General features: G+C 51.1%; 1 protein-coding gene across 3 annotated transcripts in view; it reads right to left on the reverse strand.

The window, feature by feature from the left end:
* Positions 1-6,590, reverse strand: part of MAEA (macrophage erythroblast attacher) — a 50,334-nt gene extending 43,744 nt beyond the window's left edge. The window contains exon 1 of one of the 3 annotated variants that reach the window (XM_021938192.2): positions 6,339-6,590. In XM_021938192.2, coding sequence (XP_021793884.1) covers positions 6,339-6,407 — 69 coding nt within the window. In that variant the 5' untranslated portion in view covers positions 6,408-6,590. The remainder of the gene's footprint in view (positions 1-6,338) is intronic. The other 2 variants (XM_021938190.2, XM_003890910.3) reach the window with 2 other exon arrangements.
* Between the last annotated feature and the right edge of the window lie 14,108 nt (positions 6,591-20,698).

A 20,698-nucleotide genomic window follows, 5' to 3' on the forward strand; every position in this document is an offset into this window, starting at 1 on the left:
GCGGGTGAGGGGGGCACAGGTGCGGGTGAGGGGGGCACAGGAGCGGGTGAGGGGGGCACAGGAGTGGGTGAGGGGGCACAGGCGCGGGTGAGGGGGGCACAGGCGCGGGTGGGGGGGTACACACGCGGGTGGGGGCGGTACAGGCACAGGTGGGGGCGGTACAGGCGCGGGTGGGGGGGCACAGGCGCGGGTGAGGGGTACATGCGCGGGTGAGAGGGGTACAGGTGCAGGTGATGGGGGTACCGGCGCGGGTACCAGGGTACACACGTGGGTGAAGGCAGTACAGGAGCAGGTGAGGGGGGTACAGGTGCGGATGAAGGGGGTATAGGAGCGGGTGGGGGGGTACAGGAGCGGTGAGGGGGGTACAGGCGCAGGTGAGGGGGGGTACAGGCGCGGGTGAGGGGGGGTACAGGTGCAGGTGAGGGGGGTACAGGCACGGTTGAGGGGTCTCATCCACCACGGGTGTGAAAGCAGGTGCAGGTCAGGCAGGGTCTGCATGACAGGCATCGGTGAGCATAAAGTAGGAGGCAAGTCTGAGGGTCGGGTATGAAAGGCTGGCCTGGGAGGAGGGAAGGAGACTGCTCTGGGCCCCTCCCTCGAGTGGGGCAGCACTCAGGGTCCCAGACCCAGGTCCACAGCCATCAGCACAGTAGGCACTTCCTTCTGCTCAGCCACATTCAGCTCCACAGTCACTACATGTGGTATTAACACAGTGAATAATTCTTTTGTTCAGGTTTTCAAAATAATGGCCTCTAGCTATAACGATTCTGAAATAACAGACCTAAAAATCATCAGCAGTTACCCCGGCAGGAAGTGTGCTTTGCGATGCCTAGGTCAGCACCCAGACATCCCCACTCTGCCTGAAGCCCCCGGAGGGTGGGGCTCGCCACACAGCCTCTCTGCAGACGGGGCAGTCACATGCTACAGGCGCCAGCCGGCCCTCTCTTCATTCTGGTGCCAATGTGTCTCCTTGGGCTTGCCTCCCATTCTGCCGACCCCTGTACCCACAGACTGAGTCACTGCCCAGCACTCAGTCTCGCTGTGAGACCCTCTCTGCACGGCTCTGGGACACCCCCAGCCACAACACCCCAATGGTGCTGTGTGCTTACTGGGGTGAGAGTCAGGACTTCAACACGGTCCACAGAGCCTCACCCCAAAACTTAGCTCTGCCAACCAGCTCACAATATCGTATTCACCTGAGGAGGCTCACCCTCGCACCCCTGCCCCCACCTCCTGCCACTGTCCAACATTCACCTCAATCTCATCAGTGTCTTGAAAGGATCTGAAAAGTCTGTGTGTACTTGTGCTGACGCCTCCCTCCCACCAGTGTAGACAGGGAACTTACTTGTCTCCCCGTCATGGTAGCCCAGGGCCTGACCGTGCAGGGCCTGACCATACCGGGCCTGACCGTCCCTGGCCGATGGAGGCTCTCAGATCGATGCTGCGGAGGAGGGCATGCGAGAAGCTAGTGCACCGGCAGCCCTGCTCTGCAGCCCGGCGGCGGTGCCTTGCTCAGGTCCCAGGGTCGCTCCAGGCCTCACATCAGTACTGCCTCCAACCTAGCCCAGCCATTACGGTGAATCAGGCATTAAAAAGCCCTTTCTTGGCCGGGCGCGGTGGCTCAAGCCTGTAATCCCAGCACTTTGGGAGGCCGAGATGGGCGGATCACGAGGTCAGGAGATCGAGACCATCCTGGCGAACACAGTGAAACCCCGTCTCTACTAAGAAATAAAAAAAATAGCCGGGCGAGATGGCGGGCGCCTGTAGTCCCAGCTACTCGGGAGGCTGAGGCCGGAGAATGGCGTGAACCCGGGAGGCGGAGCTTGCAGTGAGCTGAGATCCGGCCACTGCACTCCAGCCTGGGCTACAGAGCGAGACTCCGTCTCAAAAAAAAAAAAAAAAAGCCCTTTCTTGACTTGAAACGTGTTTAAAAAATCATATTTAAAAAAACAAAACCAAAACCACCCCCAGCTAGCAGTGAATTCAAGTCTACATCCTCATCTCAGCCTTGCCCATCCAGCTGGAAAGGCCCAGGCCTGGGAGGCAAGACCTGTGCCAGCGCGGAGGCCGCAGAAGCGGGCCCAGGGCCAAACCACCAGTGAACGGTGGGAGAGGCGAGGGGAGTGTAGCCGGGAGCCACAAAGGACAGGTCACGGCTCTTCTGGGCAGAAGGAATTTCCACTGTGCTATAGAGACTGGGAGAATTCTGGAGGGTTATGTGACTTTGCTACAGATAAAGTACATTAAAAAGCCGGCCACAGAAGAGGTGGAGACCTGGCCTAAGACTCCTCAGACACAGCATCACCAGGGTCTAACCCAATGTGTATGTCTCTTGAGTCAAACACTTCGTGCTTGCCTGTTTCTCACACTTGAGAACACATGATCCTTCCAAATCCAGCCAAGATGGAGTTAAGAAAACTGCAAAAGGTGCAGGAGAAGTTACAACTTCAGGCACACAGCTGGCACCTAAACTCCCTACCACAGGCACAAACCCTGACTGTGAGGCATCAGGGCGGTGCCTGGGCAACCAGACTGTCATCAAACCAAAGGCAGAACATGCGAACCTTCCTGTAGAGAATTCAGACACCTGAGAATACACCCACAGGCCCGGTGTTTCTCAGCCTGTCCTCTGGGGAGAGGACAGCATCACCACCTGGGGTGTGAGAGGACTCACTGGAGCTGCGAACCCCTGCTGGGGCTCCAGGAGAGGAACGGCGGGCCCTGGTGGGGCTCACAGAGAGGAGCCAGGTCCAGACCAGTGTCTCCAGGTAATGAACGCTGCTTCCTGCCCTGCGCCGTGCAGACACCCATGTGAAATTCCCTAAATTATTATTTTTCTTCAGCTATCTGAAGGAAAACAGTAGGAGTAAATACACCAAAATGTTAATGAAGTTATCTCTGTGCATCAGGGTAACTTGAAGAAAAAACAAATTACTTTTATTATTTGAGACAGGGTCTCACTCTGTCGCCCAGGCTGGAGGGCAGAGGCGCAATCTCAGTTCACCACAGCCTGGATTTCCTGGCTCAAGTGATCCTCTCGCCTCAGCCTCCCAATTAGCTGGAACTACAGGCGCACACCACCGCACCGAACTCATCAAATTACTTTTATAATCGGGGGGAAAAAGAAAAAACCTTTTACAAAATAATGAAAACAAGGGCTTCCAATTCAAAATGGTGACCTATGCATGTTGAATTGAAAGATGGTGAATTCCTGAAGTCAGGAGTTCAAGACCAGTTGGACAACATGGCGGAACTGTGTCTCTACTAAAAAATACAAAAAATTAGCTGGGCATGGTGGCAGGTGCCTGTAATCCCAGCTACTAAGGAGGCTGAGGAAGGAGAACTGCTTGAATCTGGGAGGCAGAGGTTGCAGTGAGCCAAGACTGCACCACTGCGCTCCAGCCTGGGCGACAGAGCGAGACTCCGTCTCAAAAAAGAAAAAAAAAAAAAGATGGTGAGTTATGCATCTTTCCCCTCCCCTACAAGGCATTACCCACCACCCTACACCAGACAGCGTTCACAGCATTTGACAGCAAAAAGACACAGCCACAGCTAGGATGCAAGGGTGAATCCTCCTGAGCCACACCTCCGTTTGGTAAGAGGAAGAAATAAGTCCCTTAAAGCAGGATCCAGCCCAGCAATTCTCGTGGGTGTGTGCATGCCCCCAGGGCACATCTAGCAATGTCTGGAGACATTTTGGGGGCATGCTCTTGGCATCTGGCAGGCAGACACCATGGATGCTGCTAAACATCCTATACTGCACAGTCTCCCACGCTCCCCCTGCCCCAACAAAGGCTCATCCAGCCCAAATGTTCACAGGCCGGTCCACCCCTTTGGTGGAAATAGAAGCTGGTGACGAAAGAGGTTCCCAAGGTCAGTGCGTGTTGACTGCAGCAATTTACATCTGTTCCATTCTCTTCCCACTTCACCAGGAAAACAGAAAAATAAGTACCTGCCAGGCACCCAGGAGCCCCACCAGCCCCAGCCGCCCTGACACTGTGAGGAAGCAGACATCCCAGGTGTTACTGCTGAAATCCACCTAGGGCTACCAAGCCCTCTGAACAGGAAGGAATCCTCTGTGAGTCTGTGGAGGGCTCACTTGGCAGGATAGCAGTTTAATTCTTACCAGGTGAAGATCCAGTCCAGAGCATGCCAGCTCCTACCACCCTGCAGGAGGATGCGCTCTTAAACTGGAGAAGCACGACATCCACCCCACACCTTCCACAACCCCAGTCCCGCAGCCCTCAGTCCCTTCTCTGACATCCGCACTGGCCCCTCCTGGAGACTGAAGAGTGCAGCCCTTGAGCTGTGAGCTCAGCATGTTCTGTTTAATTCTATACTAATAAATGCTTCTAAAATCAAGGATCCCTAGTTTCCCAGCAAAACACCTCCATTATCCACTAAAAATCACTCCTGAAAACTTCTACGAGAAAAAGTTTTAACTCAGTAGTGACACAAGTGTCAACAGAGCAATTACGACACTAGATTTCTTCACCTGTATGACTATCTGCATGACTATTTTAATCAGAAGCTATGCAATCACTCTGGAATGCAAATTACATTCAGGATTACAAAACAGCAGAAGACCTGAAGAAGAATCCTTTCTGGAGACCTTCCATCTCCCTTCCTAGTTCCTTCAATACACAATGAAAGGATTTCTGGAAACCTTTCCTATCTGGTGTTTCCCATATTCACCAGCCAGTACCAAAAGTGACAAACCACTGCGGTTCTGATCTTCAAGCCTTCTTGTGTGTTAGCTGAATTGATGGGCCTTGAGGTGCACTGCGTGAGACAAAGTGGTCAGTGGTTAAGGCTCCCTACTAACAGCAGCACAATGTCCTGGTATATACCTCTCCCAGCTGCAGGGTCTCCATCTCTAAACCAACAGAGATCCACCAATGTCGCTGAGTGTTAAAAACCAACCACCTACGCCTTGGAGAGATCTAGCAAGAGGCTAGACCTTTGGTAATGTCAACAACATTGCCCTCCCCTCCTGGATCAAATGAAGTGCTGGACATGCATCGCAAGCACCGAAACCACTAGTGGGTCGGGTGCGTGGCTCACACCTGTCAGCCCAAGGCAGGAGGATCGATTGAGCCCTGGAATTCAAAACCACCCTAGGCAACAGTGAAACCCCGTTTCTTTTTTAAAATATGAAATAAACCGCTAGATAATGAAGAGGAGGAGAAGCTTGCCTCTGCTTTCCTATGAAGACCAGCTACACCAGGGTACAGCCTGGCTTCAGCAGCGTTAACTGTAGCAGGGACCTTTTAATGAATGCCAAGCACTGCTTGGAACAGTAAGTGGTCACTCATTTCACCCTGAGGTGACACAGGCGCTACCACTGCTTAAATCTGACAAGAATAAACAATCACTAAGTGGGCCCTGATGTCTCCCAGTAAAGATGAACACAGAGGAGCCCGATTCACACCCCAGCAGGATGGCTCACAGCCTGTGTTCTTCAGCCCTTTGCTGAATGGCCCTGGGGCTGGGGGAACGCACAGCAACCTGGCCATATTGCATCCTCCACACCTGTCGCCACACCGTCCGTCCTGAGACGGACGGGAACACCAGGGCGCCCTGGGAGGAGAGAAAAGCTACGCAGCTCCCCAGGAAGGCAACACAGAACCACAAAGCTCAGCCGCAGCTCTGAGAAAGCTATGACCTTGATCTTTTAAGGAATTCCTTCCCAGGTGCTTCATATGAAATCCTCTACTAACTAGGTAAAGAGCAAGTATCGGCTCCTTCTACTAGGAGCACAAATTTCATTCTAAGTGCGACGTGGCTAGGTGACCACCCAAGGTCACGCAACCGGCAGCCGGACGGCAAGAGCTGTATTTCAGGTTTGGTGACGCCCATCAAAAAGGTCGCTGGGTGCCATCAGGCCGTGAGGTTTCTCCCTACAGCTCCTACCTAGCGACCGGCGCACTCAGCACCTCCCAGCCCTGGGCTCCCGGGAGGGCGGCCGGGCACCGGCCGGGCACGCCGCGCATTCCGTCTGCCTGGGCGCCAGAGATCCCACGCCCCGCAAACTCCGGCTTCCACCCCAGCCCCAAATTCGCCAGCCTTCGCGCTGCCAGAGTCGTCGCTGGCTCGGCTCACGCAGCTCTTCAAGCAAAGGGGCCACAGTCGGGCGCTGGGCAGGGCCAAAGCCGCCGCCCCCGTCACACCTGCCCGGCGCGGACCGGGCGCCCCCGAGGAGCCCGCACGGCCCCATCAGGCCGCGCCCAGCTCCCGCCGCCCTCGCCGCTGGCCCTCCCGGGGCGGCCCCTCGCGGCCCATGGGCACCGGCTGGAGGCGCCATCGCTGCCCTCGGCCTGCGCGGCGCAGGCGCCCACCTTGAGGGTCGGGTACTCCTGGACCTTCAGGGTCATGGACAACTGAGCCGCCGACTCCTGCACCGCCATCTTGAAGCGGCCAAAACATTACCGGGCGGGGGACGCGCGAGCGCACTGCACGCCGGGAAAGGACGCCGCGCGCGCCGGCCGAAGCAGGGCGGGGGCGGGCCGATGCGCCTGCACCAATCGTATCCGCACAGTCGGCCGGAGGCGGAAGAAGGCGCGAACCAATCACTGCCGGGTTTCCTCCCGCTCAGCCAATCAACGATAGCCCCGGCTGGCGGTTTCCTCCTTGAATTCGCTGCCAGGTTCTGGCCGCAGATCCCGGGGCTGGGGGTGCTCCTGGGCCTGGGGCGGGCCGGTGGGGTGCGTAGAGCGGCCCGGGGGGGGTGGAGCTGCGGCCGAGCGGGCTGGGGGACTTAGCGTCCGTCCAGTTACTCGGAGCTATCGCGGGGTGGTCCCCTGTGCGTCCTTCGTGCCTGCGGTACCGGGGCCAACGCCGACAAAACACTTGGCCACATACGCCTGTAGCCAACTATATTTCTTTGGCCCTATTTTCACCGATTTACAGCTGCTGGAATCCTGATGTGGAACCTCCGACTTCCCATTGGAAGAGGAAAGGCCCAATACCTAAAACTGACTTATGGACAGAAACTCCTGAAGCATGAGAAGCTTGTGGCCTCTCCGCCCTCTCCTTGCAGGGTGGGCAGCGCTGGCATCCGGGTCGTGCCCTGCCTTCATTTCAGCCATTTCACATTCTCAGCGTTTCAAACACCACCCGCCTCCCTCCTTTCCAAAATAAAACTGAAATTAGGTTTTATTACTTAGGAAATGACGTCCCAATTAAGCCATCTTGTGTTTCACGTAACTCATTTCTAAACAATTTTTAAAATACTTGGTGTTTAAACAAAGGAAAAACATCTAAGGTGACAGCGATGAAGCGAGAACCTCCACTTGGAGGCTGCTACGTGTTACAACCGGAATGCAAGACATCCGACCGGCACTGTGGAGTCTTCCTCTGTCTTACTTAAACAGGAGTTGGGACTAAGGAAAGTGTTATTCCTTAAGTGTGTGGCTGCAGACTCCAGTCTTTTAGATATTTGAAGTAAGTTTTACAGTGAAGTGCACAAATCTTGACTATACAACTTTAATGAATTTTCACCCATATTTGCACTTTTATCTAACCATGTCCTGGTTGAGATTTAGGACATTTCCCATGGCACAGAAAGCTCCCCTGCCCCTTCTCAGGCTATATCCCCATCATTCTAACCCTGCTCCCCATAACAGCATTCCTGACCTTCTTGTAGATGGAAGCATGCAGTCTGTACTCTTTGCATCTCTTCACAGTTCACATGGTGTCTGCCACTCTTTGGGATGGTCCCAGTAACACACGGGAGCACTGCAGCAGTTGGATGGACTGCCGTCCTCTTTAGAGACTTTGCGTTCACTTCACCAGGGATTCAAGATTAACCCAAAGTAAAGGACACAGGTTTCATTTCCATGGTAAAATAATCCCATCCTAGTACCATCTACAATCAGAAATACTTAGGAATGATAAGGCAGAGGTTTACACATTGGAGAGGTTGTTTGACCCTCTACAACCTTTGGGTCATTCATTCTAGGTTTTCTTATATAGGAAGATAAAACTGTATTTGAATTAGTGGGTCCTTTTGTAAACCAAAATGTGTCTGAGACAGATCTCAATCAGTTTAGAAGTTTATTTCGCCAAGATTAAGGATCATGACCGGAGACACAGCCTCAAGAGGTCCTCAGAACACATGTCCAAGGCGGTTGAGTTACAGCTTGATTGTATATGTTTTAGGGAGATATAGGCATCAATCAATACACATGAGATTTACGTTGGTTTGGTCTGAAAAGGCAGGACAACTCAAAACAGGGCAGGGTCTTCCATGTCACATGTGGATTCAAAGATTTTCTGATTGGCAATTGGTTGAAAGAGTTCTTATCTAAAGATCTGGAATCAAGAGAAAGGAGCATCTGGATTAAAAGGGGTTGTGAAGACCAAGGTTCTTATTACGTAGATGAAGTCTCATAGGTGGCCACCATTAGAGGCGATAGATGGCAAATGTTTCCTGTCTAGATCTTTAAAAGCTGCTAGACTTGGCTGGGCAATGTGGCTCACACCTGTAATCCCAGCACTTTGGGAGGCTGAGGCAGGTGGATCATGAGGTCAGGAGATCAAGACTGTCCTGGCTAACACGGTGAAACCCCGTCTCTACTAAAAATACAAAAAGTTAGCCAGGTATGGTGGTGGGCACCTGTAGTCCCAGCTATTCAGGAGGCTGAGGCAGGAGAATGGCGTGAACCCAGGAGGCAGAGCTTGCAGTGAGCCGAGATTGCACCACTGCACTCCAACCTGGGGGAAAGTGTGAGACTCTGTCTCACAAAAAAAAAAAAAAAAAAAAAAAGATCTCTGTTTTAATGTTGATGCTGGTAAGTTTTGTGCCTGAACTCCAAAGGAAGGAGGGGATACTGAGGCATGTCCGACCCTCCCTTCCCATTAATAGCGGCAGAAGGCAGAGCAGTTACCCAGTGAAATGCAACCTTCAAGCTGAAGACAGTTTAAAGCCTACCTACAAGTCCCAGGTAAATCCATGGACTGGATTGGGAACCTGTCTTCCTGCTTGGCATTCTTTCCTCTGATTGGTCCCCACCCACCACCTATTTTACATATACCTACCCTTCCCTAATGGGTTTTTTGTTTGTTTGGTTTTTGTTTCTTTTAGACAGAGTCTTGCTCTGTCACCCAGGCTGAAGTGCAGTGGTATGATCTTGGCTCACTGCAAGCTCTGCCTCCCAGGTTCATGCTATTCTCCTGCCTCAGCCTCCCTAGTAGCTGGGACTACAGGTGCCTGCCACCATGCCTGGCCAATTTTTTTTGTATTTTTAGTAGAGACGGGGTTTCACCGTGTTAGCCAGGATGGTCTTAATCTCCTGAACTTGTGATCCGCCCACCTCAGCCTCCCAAAGTGCTGGGATTACAGGCGTGAGCCACCGTGCCCGGCCCCAATTGGTTTTTTACATTGTTGTCCCCACCTTTGAATGATGTCTTTGTTTTAGCCATTTTTGCATACTCACAAATCAGTCAGTGTGCGCTCCCCATTCTGAGCCCATAAAAACCCCAAACCCAGCCACATGGAGAGAGAAACCACCCAACTTTAGGTGGTGGACCACCCTCGCATCCCTGCTCCACTGAGAGCTGCTTTGTCACTCAATAAAATTCTTCTCCATCCTCCTCACCCTTCAATTGTCAATATATCATCATTCTTCTTGGACATGGGACAAGAGCTCAGGATGCACCAAATATAAGTACAGAGAAGGCTGTAACACTGTGACCCTTTGCCCTTCACCAGTGGAGGGCAGCCACCCCATGTGACGGAAGCAGCAGCGGGGCTGAGCCAGCCCTGGAGCTGTGGGCCAATGCAGGGCAAGGGGCTGACAGAGCTGTTGACACACTGCGGTCCATCAGGATGCAAACTAAAAGAGCTCATTAGCACCCTGTAACACCCCTCTAGGGCTTCAGGATCACGGCACCCCTACCTGGGTGCCACTGTGTTCCCCTCATCTGGATGCCAGGGTCCACCATGGGAGTGGCTTGCAACATGCCTGGTCCAGCCACAAGCCCTGCATGGAGCCTGCTTCTGTACTGACACTTGGAACCATTGGCTGGACCGCACGCTCACTCACTCACACACCCCCTCCCACTGGTGGCTGAGTGTGCAGTTGCAGCAGCTGCAGGATCCACGCCAGAGTGCCGGCCTGGCATGACCTGACAGGCCAAGGGAATGGGGCATCTCCCGTGGCAAACCTGGGCCTGAGCAAGGCCTGGGCAAGGGTGTCACTGGCCGGCGGTCTCTGGCTAACAAGTGACCAAGAAAAGTCCTGCGTCGCCATGGTGGCCTGAACTAATTTTTCAGGTTTCTTTGAAACCCCCTTGGCTGAGGGTGGGGGTGGGGGGTTCCATTCAGTCAGTTGGGGGAGCTTAGAATTTTATTTTTGGTTTACATCACTTGAAATTGTCCCATTGTCAGACTCCGACACCAACTGGGTATGCTACGGTCCAACCCCATTCACACTCACTTGCAGAGTCAGCACAGACCCCACAGGCCAAGGACTCTGTTCCACAGGGCTGTCCCCACTCCAGGTGATGGCTGCACATGGGGTGCCCAGGCCACCCACAAGGCAAATGACACATTTGGGGCTCCCACAAACCCTTCCTCAGGTTCAGTAATTTGCTAGAGTGACTCACAGAGCTCAGGAAACACTTAATGCTTCCCAGCTTATTATGAAGGACACAGCTCAGGAACAGCTAACAGGAGTGCATTGGGCATGGTGGGGCGAGGAGCTCCCGAGCCCTCTCTGCGTGTCAACCGCTCAGCACTTCAGGGCATCCACCAGCCAGGAGGCTCTCCTGAATTTCATTATTCACACATTTTCACATCTCAGTCTCCAGCCCCCCTTATCCCCAGAGGTGGAGGTCGAGTGGGAGAGGGGCTGAGAATTCCTGCCAACTAATCTCTGGGTCTTTCTAGTGATATCTGTAGGCCCCACCCAGAGTCACCTCATTAACATAAACTCAGGTGTGGTGGGAAGGGGCTCCTTATGAAGAAAAAAGACGCTTCCACACTCAGGAAATCATAAGGGTTGTAGACACTCAGTGACCGGAACCAGGGACCAGGACCAAATATACTTTCTGTTGTAGTATAGCATTCAACAGCTAACATGTTATGTGTCTCTTGGTTCAAACTTCCAAAATCTTAGGCTCCAAAGTCTTGCCCAGTGTGGGCTGGCTGTCCATCTGGACTAATCAGCTATACCGGGGTGAGCTATGGGGTACACGTGGTTCCCTTGTGTGGGTGGGCCAGGAGCGCCCAGAGAAGAGCAGCCCAGAGAGCAATGGTGCTGGGCACCTCCTGCATGGCCGCCATGTGGAAGGACCTGACCTCTGGCTCAGGGACACACTGTCATAGCCAACTCACACCACATGCTGCAGGGGTCCACATCCTGGGGCCCTTCTTATCTCCACTGATGGACTGCAGGGCCCTGCTACTTAAAGGTAACCCCCTCAAGGTCAAGGGGGTGACTCTGCCCCGAGCTGCACGACACAGCACTTCCTCTCGCCCGGCCAGATCAGTTTTCTGAGCTGGAGTTGCCCCTGTCATTATTTTGATCCACACATCTCTTAGGAGGTGGTTAACACCTGCTGAAAAACTTAATTCTTAAATGAATGAAACGTACCTCACATGAGGTGAGAAGATTTTACGCAATTCACTGTTTTATTGGGTTTTTTTGTTGCGTTTTGTTTTGTTTTGTTTTGAGACAGAGTCTTGCTCTGTCTCCCAGGCTGTAGTGCAGTGGCACGATCACAGCTCACTGTAGCCTCCACCTCTTGGGCTCAACCAATCCTCTCACTTCAGCCTCCCGAGTAGCTGGGACTACAGGCATATGCCACCATGCCTAGATAATTTTTAAAGTTTTTTGTAGAGACAGGGTTTTGCCACGTTGCCCAGGCTGGTCTCAAACTCCTGGGCCCGAGCGCTGACTATTTTGTTGGTAAGAAAATAGCATTTGATTTTCCCTTAAAATTATTTAGTAATACAAACTACAATTAGTTCCTATGGTTAGCCGTAGGGGTGGGATCGACTCAAGCCACACAATTGTTATCTTCACAACATCTGTTTGTAAATGTCTCCAGTAAAGGCCTCCTGGTTCCCTGGAGGAGGCGGCCGGACACTGCTGGTGCTGGACGGTGGCCTCCCTGCTCCCGGGTGGGGCCCAGCCAGGGGGAGTGCTTGAGGTGGCTTCTGTTGGGCCAAGATTGTAGAAGTTCCTTCCAAAAGGTGGTATGAGCCCTAAAATTACACTTGAAAACCTTTACCTGGGACGGGACAGAGTTAAGTGCCTTGGAGAAGAAGGACCTGTCTTCCTGTAGACGCCTGATGGGGCGGGGGCGGGGGGCAAGAGGAGCTGGAGTGAGAGGTGCCGCCCGCCTGCTCCGTGGGTTTCTGTGACCATGGCTGAAGAAATCAGGAACATGTGCATGTGTAAGTGTGTGCACGCGTGAGGCCCCTTCCCACCCTCTCGTCAGGTGACACCCACCTGCAAGGACACCTCGGCTCCGGTGCAGGGATTTGCATACGGAACCCCCTCCCTCAATATCGCTGGTGTGGATTTCCTGGGGAGGAGAGACAGGGACGATTGTGAGAGCTAGACTGTCTGACACGAGGCCGCTGAGTCATTGAAAAAGGTTTTCTGCAAGGCTGGGCATGGTGGCGTCCCAGCTACTCGAGAGCCAAGGCAGCAGGCTTGCTTAAGCCCAGGAGGTTGAGGCTGCAGTGAGCCATGATCGCGCCATGGCTCCCCAGCTGACGCTGCAGAGGGACACCCTGTCTCAAAAAACAAAAGTTGTCTTCTTATTTGGGGGTCGTATTAGTGGAATTAATCCACTATTTTCCTAATTCTAAGCAATGAACCTCAGCAGATAAAGAGGGTGCCCACAAAATAGTCACTAAAATTGTCCATGTAGTAGGTCACAATGAAAGTGTCAATACATTGCAAACAGTGGAAATATACAAGTGAAATTCTAGATCACAAAACACCCACACTATAATAAAATAGAGATTTTCCACCCAGAAATGGAAAATCCCTCTTTCTGGTGTCAAAGAGATGCTAAGAAATGGAGCTTGCAGAATTTCTAGAAATCAGTAATAATCAAACTATGTATATCAGAACTAATGGGCTAATGTTACTGCCGTGCTCACGGAAAAGTTCATAGTTTTTAAGTGCTGTATTAATTACAAAAAGAAGAAAGAAAGAATGACCTATACATGCTATTCAGAAAATTTAAAGGGACGACAGCAACAAGAAAAGCCTGTGGAAACAAAAATAATAAAGTTGGAAATTAAAAGGTAAGAAAAACTTAAAAGGCAGAACAAAATTATATGAGTGTAAATATATAGCAAGACCCTGTCTCTACAAACAAACAAACAAAAAAATCTGAGAATGAAGGTGCATACCTGTGATCCCAGCTACTTGGAAGGCTGAGGCGGGAGGATCACTTGAGCCCAGAAGGTTGAGGCTGCAGTGAGCCATAGTTACCCCACTGCACTCCAGGCTGGGCAACAGAGTGAGACCCTGTCTCAAAAAAAAAAAAAAGATGAACAGATGTTTCACAAAAGAACACACAACTGACCCTTGAACAACTTGGGAGTTAGGGTTGCTGACCCCCTCACCATGGAAAATCCACGTGTGACACTTCACTCCCCAGAACCTAACTACAAATAGCCTACTGTTTACTGGAAGCCTTATCGATAACATAAATAGTTGATTGATTAATACCTGGAAGCCTTATCGATAACATAAACAGTTGATTGGTTAATACCTGGAAGCCTTATCAATAACACAAGCAGTTGATTAATACATATTTTGTTTGTTATGTGTATCACAAACTGTACTCTTATTAAAAAAAAAAAGTAAGCTATGGAAGAGAAAATGTTATTAAGAAACTCATATGGAAGAGAAAATAGATTCAGGGTCCACTGAGTGCAGGGGGCCATCAAGGTCTCCATCCTCCTCCTGCTCATGTGAGTGGCTGAGGAGGAGGAGCAAGGGGGTTTGGTCCTGCCGTCTTGGGATGGCCCAAGTGATCCTTCCACCTCAGCCTCCCAAGTAGCTGGGATCACAGGCATGCACCTTCATTCTTCATTCTCAGCACCTTCCTTCCTTCCTTCCTTCCTTCCTTCCCTCCCTCCCTCCCTCCTTCCTTCCTTCCTTCCTTCCTTCCTTCCTTCCTTCCTTCCTTCCTTCCTTCCTTCCTTCCTTCCTTCCTTCCTTTCCTTCCTTCCTTCTTTCCTTCTTTCTTTCTTGAGACAGGGTCTTGCTATGCTGCCTAGGCTGGGCTCAAACTCCTGGCCTCTAGTTATCCTCCTACCTTGACCTCCCAAACTGCTGGGATTATTTTTTTGCTATGTTTAAATTGCATCATTTGTCTTTGTGTCGTTGATGTGTAGAGTTGAGTTCTTCAGATATTCTGTACACGTGTCTTTTGTGAGCTGTAGCCACGTGTGGCTTAATGACGGGGATGTGTCCCAGAAAATGCATCATTTCATGATTTTGTCATTGTGTGACATCACAGAGTGCACCCACACGAACCTGGAAGCCACGGCCCACCACACTCCCGGCTGCAGGTAGAGCCCATCATTCCGAGGCACGAACCCGCTCAGTGCATCCCTGCTCCGAATCCTCTCGGCTGCTGTAGCACAATGAAGTGTTTGTGTATCTAAACATAGAAAAAGTACAGTTAAAATAGGGTGTGAAAGTACGAAATCGAACACCTGTGTAGCTTCTTCACCATGACTGGGGCTCGCAGGACTGGAAGCTGCTCTGGGTAAGCTGGTGAGTGAAGAGTGACTGTGAAGGCCTAGCCCATGACCTCACACTGTCATAGACCCTATAGACACTGCACACTTAGGCTGCACTACATTTATACACATTTTTTTCTTTCTTCAATAATAATTAACTTTGTCTTATTGTAACTTTCTTACTTTATAGACTTTTTGATTTTTAAACACTTTTTAGCTCTTTTATAACAGCTTAAAATACAAACACATTGTACAACTCTACAAAAATATTTCTTTTATTTTTATCCTTATTCCGAAAGCCTTTATTTCTATTTTAAAATGTTCTTATGTTATTTTTCACTTTCTCAACTTTTCTTAAAAACTAAGACACAAGGCCGGGCGTGGTGGCTCACACCTGTAATCCCAGCACCTTGGGAGGCCAAGGTGGGTGGATCACCTGAGGTCAGGAATTCAAGACCAGCCTGGCCAACATGGTGAAACCCTGTCTCTACTAAAAATACAAAAATTAGCCAGGCATGGCGGTGCATGCCTGTAGTCCCAGCTACTCAGGAGGCTGAGGCAGGAGAATCACTTGAACCCAGGAGGCAGAGGCTGTAGTGAGCTGAGATCGCACCACTGCACTCCAGCCTGGGTGACAGAGTGAGACTCTGTCTCAAAACAAAACAAAATAAACAAAAAAACAAACTAAGACACAAACATACACATTAGCCTCAGCCTACACAGGGTCAGGATCACCAATATCTCTGCCTTCCACCTCCCCTTCTTGTCCCACTGTCAGGTCTTCAGGGACAGTAACACGTATGAAGCTGTCACATGTTATGATAACAGGGCCTTCTGGACACCTCCCAAAGGACCACCACACACGTGTGAATGATGCATTGTGCTGTGACATTAGGGCAGCTACAATGCCTGAGGGTGATAGGAACTTTTCAGCTCCATTTGACTTTTACGGGGCCGCCATCACATATGCAGTCCACTGTTGACCAAAACGTTGTTACGCGGCACGTGTCTATATATGTGTTGTGATATTTTCTCCCAGTCTATAACTTACCTTTGTTATTTACTGAATTTGTCTTTCAATGAGCAGATGTTAATTTTAATGAAGTCTAGTTTTTTCTTTTAGGGATCATGCTTTTTGTTTCTTATCTAGGAACTGTTTGACTACCCCAGCATTATACAATGCTCTCCTTCTGGAAGTTCAATAACCTTACGTTCTACACTGATGTCTACGGTTCGCCTTGAATTACTTTTGCAAATTGTTGGATATAGTAGTTGAGGTTCACTTTTTTGGCCAGGCGCAGTGCAACCCTGACAGGAGCGGTATAGCCAGACCTTGCAAAATAAAAAACAGGTGGTAGAGCTACATGTATCAGCATGAAAAACCATCCAAAATATACTTGTAGGTGAAAGAAAGTACACTCAACAATGCCTAGCAGGCAGAACGGTTGCCCCAAAAATACACATCCACATGCTGACCCCAGAGCCGGCCAATGTGGCTTATTTGGAAACAAGTTCTTTCCAGATGTAATCACGTTAAGGATCTCGTGACGAGATCCTCCTGGAGTTACAGGAGGGGCCTAAACTGAACGACAAGTGTCCTTTTAGGAGAAAAGACGGAACCCTGCCTGCAAGGCTGAAGGGATCCTCCCGCTTCAGCCTCCCGAGTAGCTGGGACCACAGGTGCACGCCACTGCCCCTGGCTAACTGTTGTAGTTTTTGTAGAGTCAGGGTCTCACCATGTTACCCAGGCTGACGTTCTTTCCACCTATGGAATCGTGGAGGCTGCTTGGGCCTCCCGCTCATTCAGCAGGACTGCAGCCCCCAGCCCTGCCTGCAGAGCCTGTCCAGCCCTGGTCCCTCTCAGAGCCACACGGTAGCTGTGTGGGATGGTGCCCTCGTGGAAAGTGCTGCCGCTGCCAGGCCCAAAACACCACACTTCCCTCCTGGGGGTGGGAGGGCAGGATGCAGCTTCACCCTTTATCTTGCAGGGATTCCCTTTCCCCAATGGACCCCACAAACTTCCCTGGGGCGACAGTGCCTGTGTCTCCATGGGGCTAATTCTGGTTCCCTGAGGCTGGTCCCACCAAGGTCCCCGACGCCATCCTGCACTGTCCTGGCATGGGCTAAGTCATCTCCTCCCAGAATATGTTCAGATCCTAACTCCTGGTATCCCAGGATGTGACCTTTGGAAAAAGGGTTCCTGCAGGCAACCAAGTTCAGACTCCTCCGTCTTGAAGGCGGGTCTCACTCCAGCACCCCTGTGTCCTTACAAAGTGGGAATCTGGGACAGACAGGCAAGGAGAGGCCCTGCGAGAGTGAAGACAAGGTTGGGGCGGTGCTTCCTAAGGCCAAGGAACCTAGGAACACGGAGGGCTTTGACGGCCCCCAGGAGCTGGAGAGAGGATGCAGCCGGTTCTCCCTCGGAGCCTCGGGAGGGGCCAGCCCTGCCCACACCCTGATCCCAGCTTCGGCCTCCAGAGTTGTGGCCTGGGGGCTGCAGCGCTGGGGGCTGCCCCCAGAGGCCCACTCCGGAGTGTTGGACCCTCCCTCTATCACCTTCCCTGGCCTCTGCGGCCACTCTCCCGTCCAGTCCAGAGTGGGCGCCCAGTCCCGCAGCTGGGGCCATCCAGTCCTGAGTGGGCACCCACATCTGCAGATGGAGCCTGCACAGATGGCGTCTGCTGGCTTTGCCCTTCATCTTGTCTTTCTGGGCCTTCCCCTCCCACAGGCTCACCACATTCCCAGTCCCAGGGACTCCAGATGTGAATTTGGAGGCAGGACACTGAGTGTGGGGGTCTGGGGGAGTGACGTCCTCAGGAGGATGCAAGAAGGGCTTTGGCCAGGGAAAGGCTGGGCGCCTCAGCCTGCAGCACAGGGCTGCGTCCACCATGAGGAAGGCTGCGGTGGGCAAAGATGTTCTCACTTCACCTGTGTCTGCCCAGGCGTGTCTGCCCCAGCCTCAGAGCTCATAGCTCTTGGGCAGCTTGGAAGCATATGACCCCTCAACCCGTGTCTCACTGTGAGGCAGGAGGGTATGACCCCCATATGTGTCTCACTGTGGGGGAGCATATGACCCCCGACCCGTGTCTCACTGTGAGGCGGGAGGGTATGACCCCCACATGTGTCTCACTGTGGGGGGAGCATATGACCCCACCCATGTCTCACTGTGAGGTGGGAGCGTGCCTCACTGTGGGGCAAGAGTCGCGGCACCCGGCATCTCCTGGTGTCACTCTTCAGCCCCGGCCGGCTCAGCTTCTCAGTCTGTGTCATGACCACATGAGATGCATGGACCAGACACCCGTCTGCACTGCACCCAGCCTTGGGTGGAGGAATGGAGGCCTGAGTGGAGGAATGGAGGCCCTGAGTGCGGGAATGGAGGCCTGAGTGGAGGAATGGAGGCCTGAGTGCGGGAATGGAGGCCTGAGTGGAGGAATGGAGGCCTGAGTGCTGGGAATGGAGGCCTGAGTGGAGGAATGGAGGCCCTGAGTGGGAATGGGCTGGAGGCCAGGAGGAATGGAGGGAGGCCTGAGTGCTGAGGGAGGCCCTGAGGTGGAGGAATGGAGGCCTGGAGGTGGCGGGAATGGGAGGCACAGGGCGGGGGAATGGAGGCCTGGAAGTGGGGAGGCAGCAAACTCGTCTCGAGAATCTGAAGAAAACAAACAGAGAATAAGAGAAACCTGAAGTGAAACGGAAACTGATGAAGTCGAGAGAATACAGGGAGCGAAACAGAGTGAAAATGCGACAAAGTGGAGGAAGAATAGAGGCAGGTCACAGAATCGGCAGAATCACGAAACCCTAAGGATTGAAGTCAGAAACCAAGTAGAATAGAGAAACTGAAGTAGGCGAAAGGAAACAAGTGGAAGAACCAGAAACCAAGTACAAGAATAAATTCGGTAGAGAATAAATTAAATTACAAAGTCAGAAAGCCAAATCCGGCAAATCATCGGCTTAAATCGAGAAAACAGATCTGAAAACGGAAGAAATCCGAAATAGAAATTCAAGAACCGAAAATAAATCATCAGCTCGAAATCAAATAAAAATAAACAAATCCTGAAACCGAGAAAACAAATCGAAACCGAGAAACAAAGAAAATAAATCACAAAACCGAAACAAATAAAGGAAACGAGAAACAAGTGGAAAACAAATAAAATCACGGCAAATGCGAGAAACAAGTAGAAAACAAACAAATGAAAATAAACAAAAGAACCGGCAAAGAAAAACAAACAAAGAGATAAATGGAAAAGTCAGAAACCTAAGAGTAGAAATAGAGAGAGCCTAAAATATGGAGAATGAAACCAAAATCAGAATAGAGGCAACAAATCTGAAGAATAGAAACCGATTCGAAGTCGGCTCAAGTCGCAGGAAATAGAAAACCTAAAGTAAAATAGAAACTAAAATGGAAGAATCGAAGCAAATGGAAAATAAAAACAAAATCTGAAATCGAAACTCGTCGATAGAAACAATCTGAAAGAACTCGAAATGTCGACAAAATAGAAATCTGAAACGAAAACTCGTCGAAAGCTCATCGAAAACCATCGAAAAATCCAGCTTAAGAGGGGAATGGGCTTGGAGTGGAGATGAGTCCTGGGGTTTGTCTTTTTCCTGGTGACTCCAGGGGGCTCTGAAGCGCATGTCCCACCCAGACATCTTTATTGCCTCTGTTGTGGCTGCAGACCTGGGATCTCCGCTTATCCTGCACGGACCCACTCCCTAGGCCTGCAGGCCACAGATGTCGGGTTCTCCAGTCCTTCAAGGAAGTTGTGAGATGAGCCTCCCTACCCCAGGCCCTGACTGGTACCCATTAGCATACAGATAGCGCAGATAGCGCAGCAGGAATCCGTGGCCCACTCCATTGTCGATGAAAAGGGCAAAGTGGTGAGCACGGGGCGGGGGGGGGGGGGGGGGGAGGGGGGGGGGGGAGGTTTAGAGGGTTAGGGGCTAGGGTTAGAGTTTGGGTTGTGGGTTAAATTTTAGGGTTAAGGTTAGGGTTAGGGACCCTCGGGTTAGGGAGCTGGTTAGAGGGGTTGGTGCTGAGTGAAATCACAGATCCCATCTGGGCCTTCCCTGGGCAGCAGTGGGTGATGCCAGTGGGGGTGATTCAACCCCATAAACCTGATTTGTGGGGAATGAGCCACAGCGTGAATAAGAAGGACTAACACTGAAATATATATTTTTTTCCAAATGTTTGGAAGGACAGTGCGTTCTGGTCCACATGGCGGTTAAAAATCAATACCTGTTGTATGTTAAGTGCACAAATATTGGTGATCTATAGTAAAATATTGTCCATAACTAGAGACACTACACCAATTGGTAGTTAAACCCATAACAGTCTATCTTCAAGTAGTTAAAATATGGATTTGACTTGTGTATTAATTCCTCATGATAGGTATAATGATTTTAAAAATGAGATTTTTAATATAAACAGAAGAGATGTTAGTCAAAATAATTTCTTGCCCACGGCAGTGGCATTAACAAGCCATTACTTTGGGCACGATGGCAGATCCCAGGGGGCCTTCCCTTTTTCTTATCATTCTGGTGGCTGCTTTATAAAGCACGTCACAGACACCATCACCCCGACCTTCCTTAGTCGCCTGCCAAGTCTAATTTTGCAGTTTATCATGAAATGCCAGACTTGCCCAGCATGTCATTTAATCGTATGCTTGGAGGCTTCCAGATTTCTGGGTTATCATGAAATTATTCTTCAATAAAAATGCATACTTTGTGATCACTATTTTGTTAAGCCGGATGCCAGGCCTGCCTTTGTCACAGCTAATGGCAGGCCATCTTGCCCACCCCCCCGCCAGCATTTGTAACTCTTGGTAGCACAGAAGTATTGATCCAGTTGATCACAAAGCAAAGCACTTGGAGGTGCTGGTCATGAAGAATGCTGTAGCCACCGTGGCTTCCACGTGGACGTCACTGTCACTCAACAGCTTTGAAACAAGCGCCTTTCATCCTCTTGGAGGGAGGTGAAGAGGG

This window comes from Papio anubis, chromosome 3 (genome assembly GCF_008728515.1).
Source record: "Papio anubis isolate 15944 chromosome 3, Panubis1.0, whole genome shotgun sequence".
Taxonomy (NCBI): domain Eukaryota; kingdom Metazoa; phylum Chordata; class Mammalia; order Primates; family Cercopithecidae; genus Papio; species Papio anubis.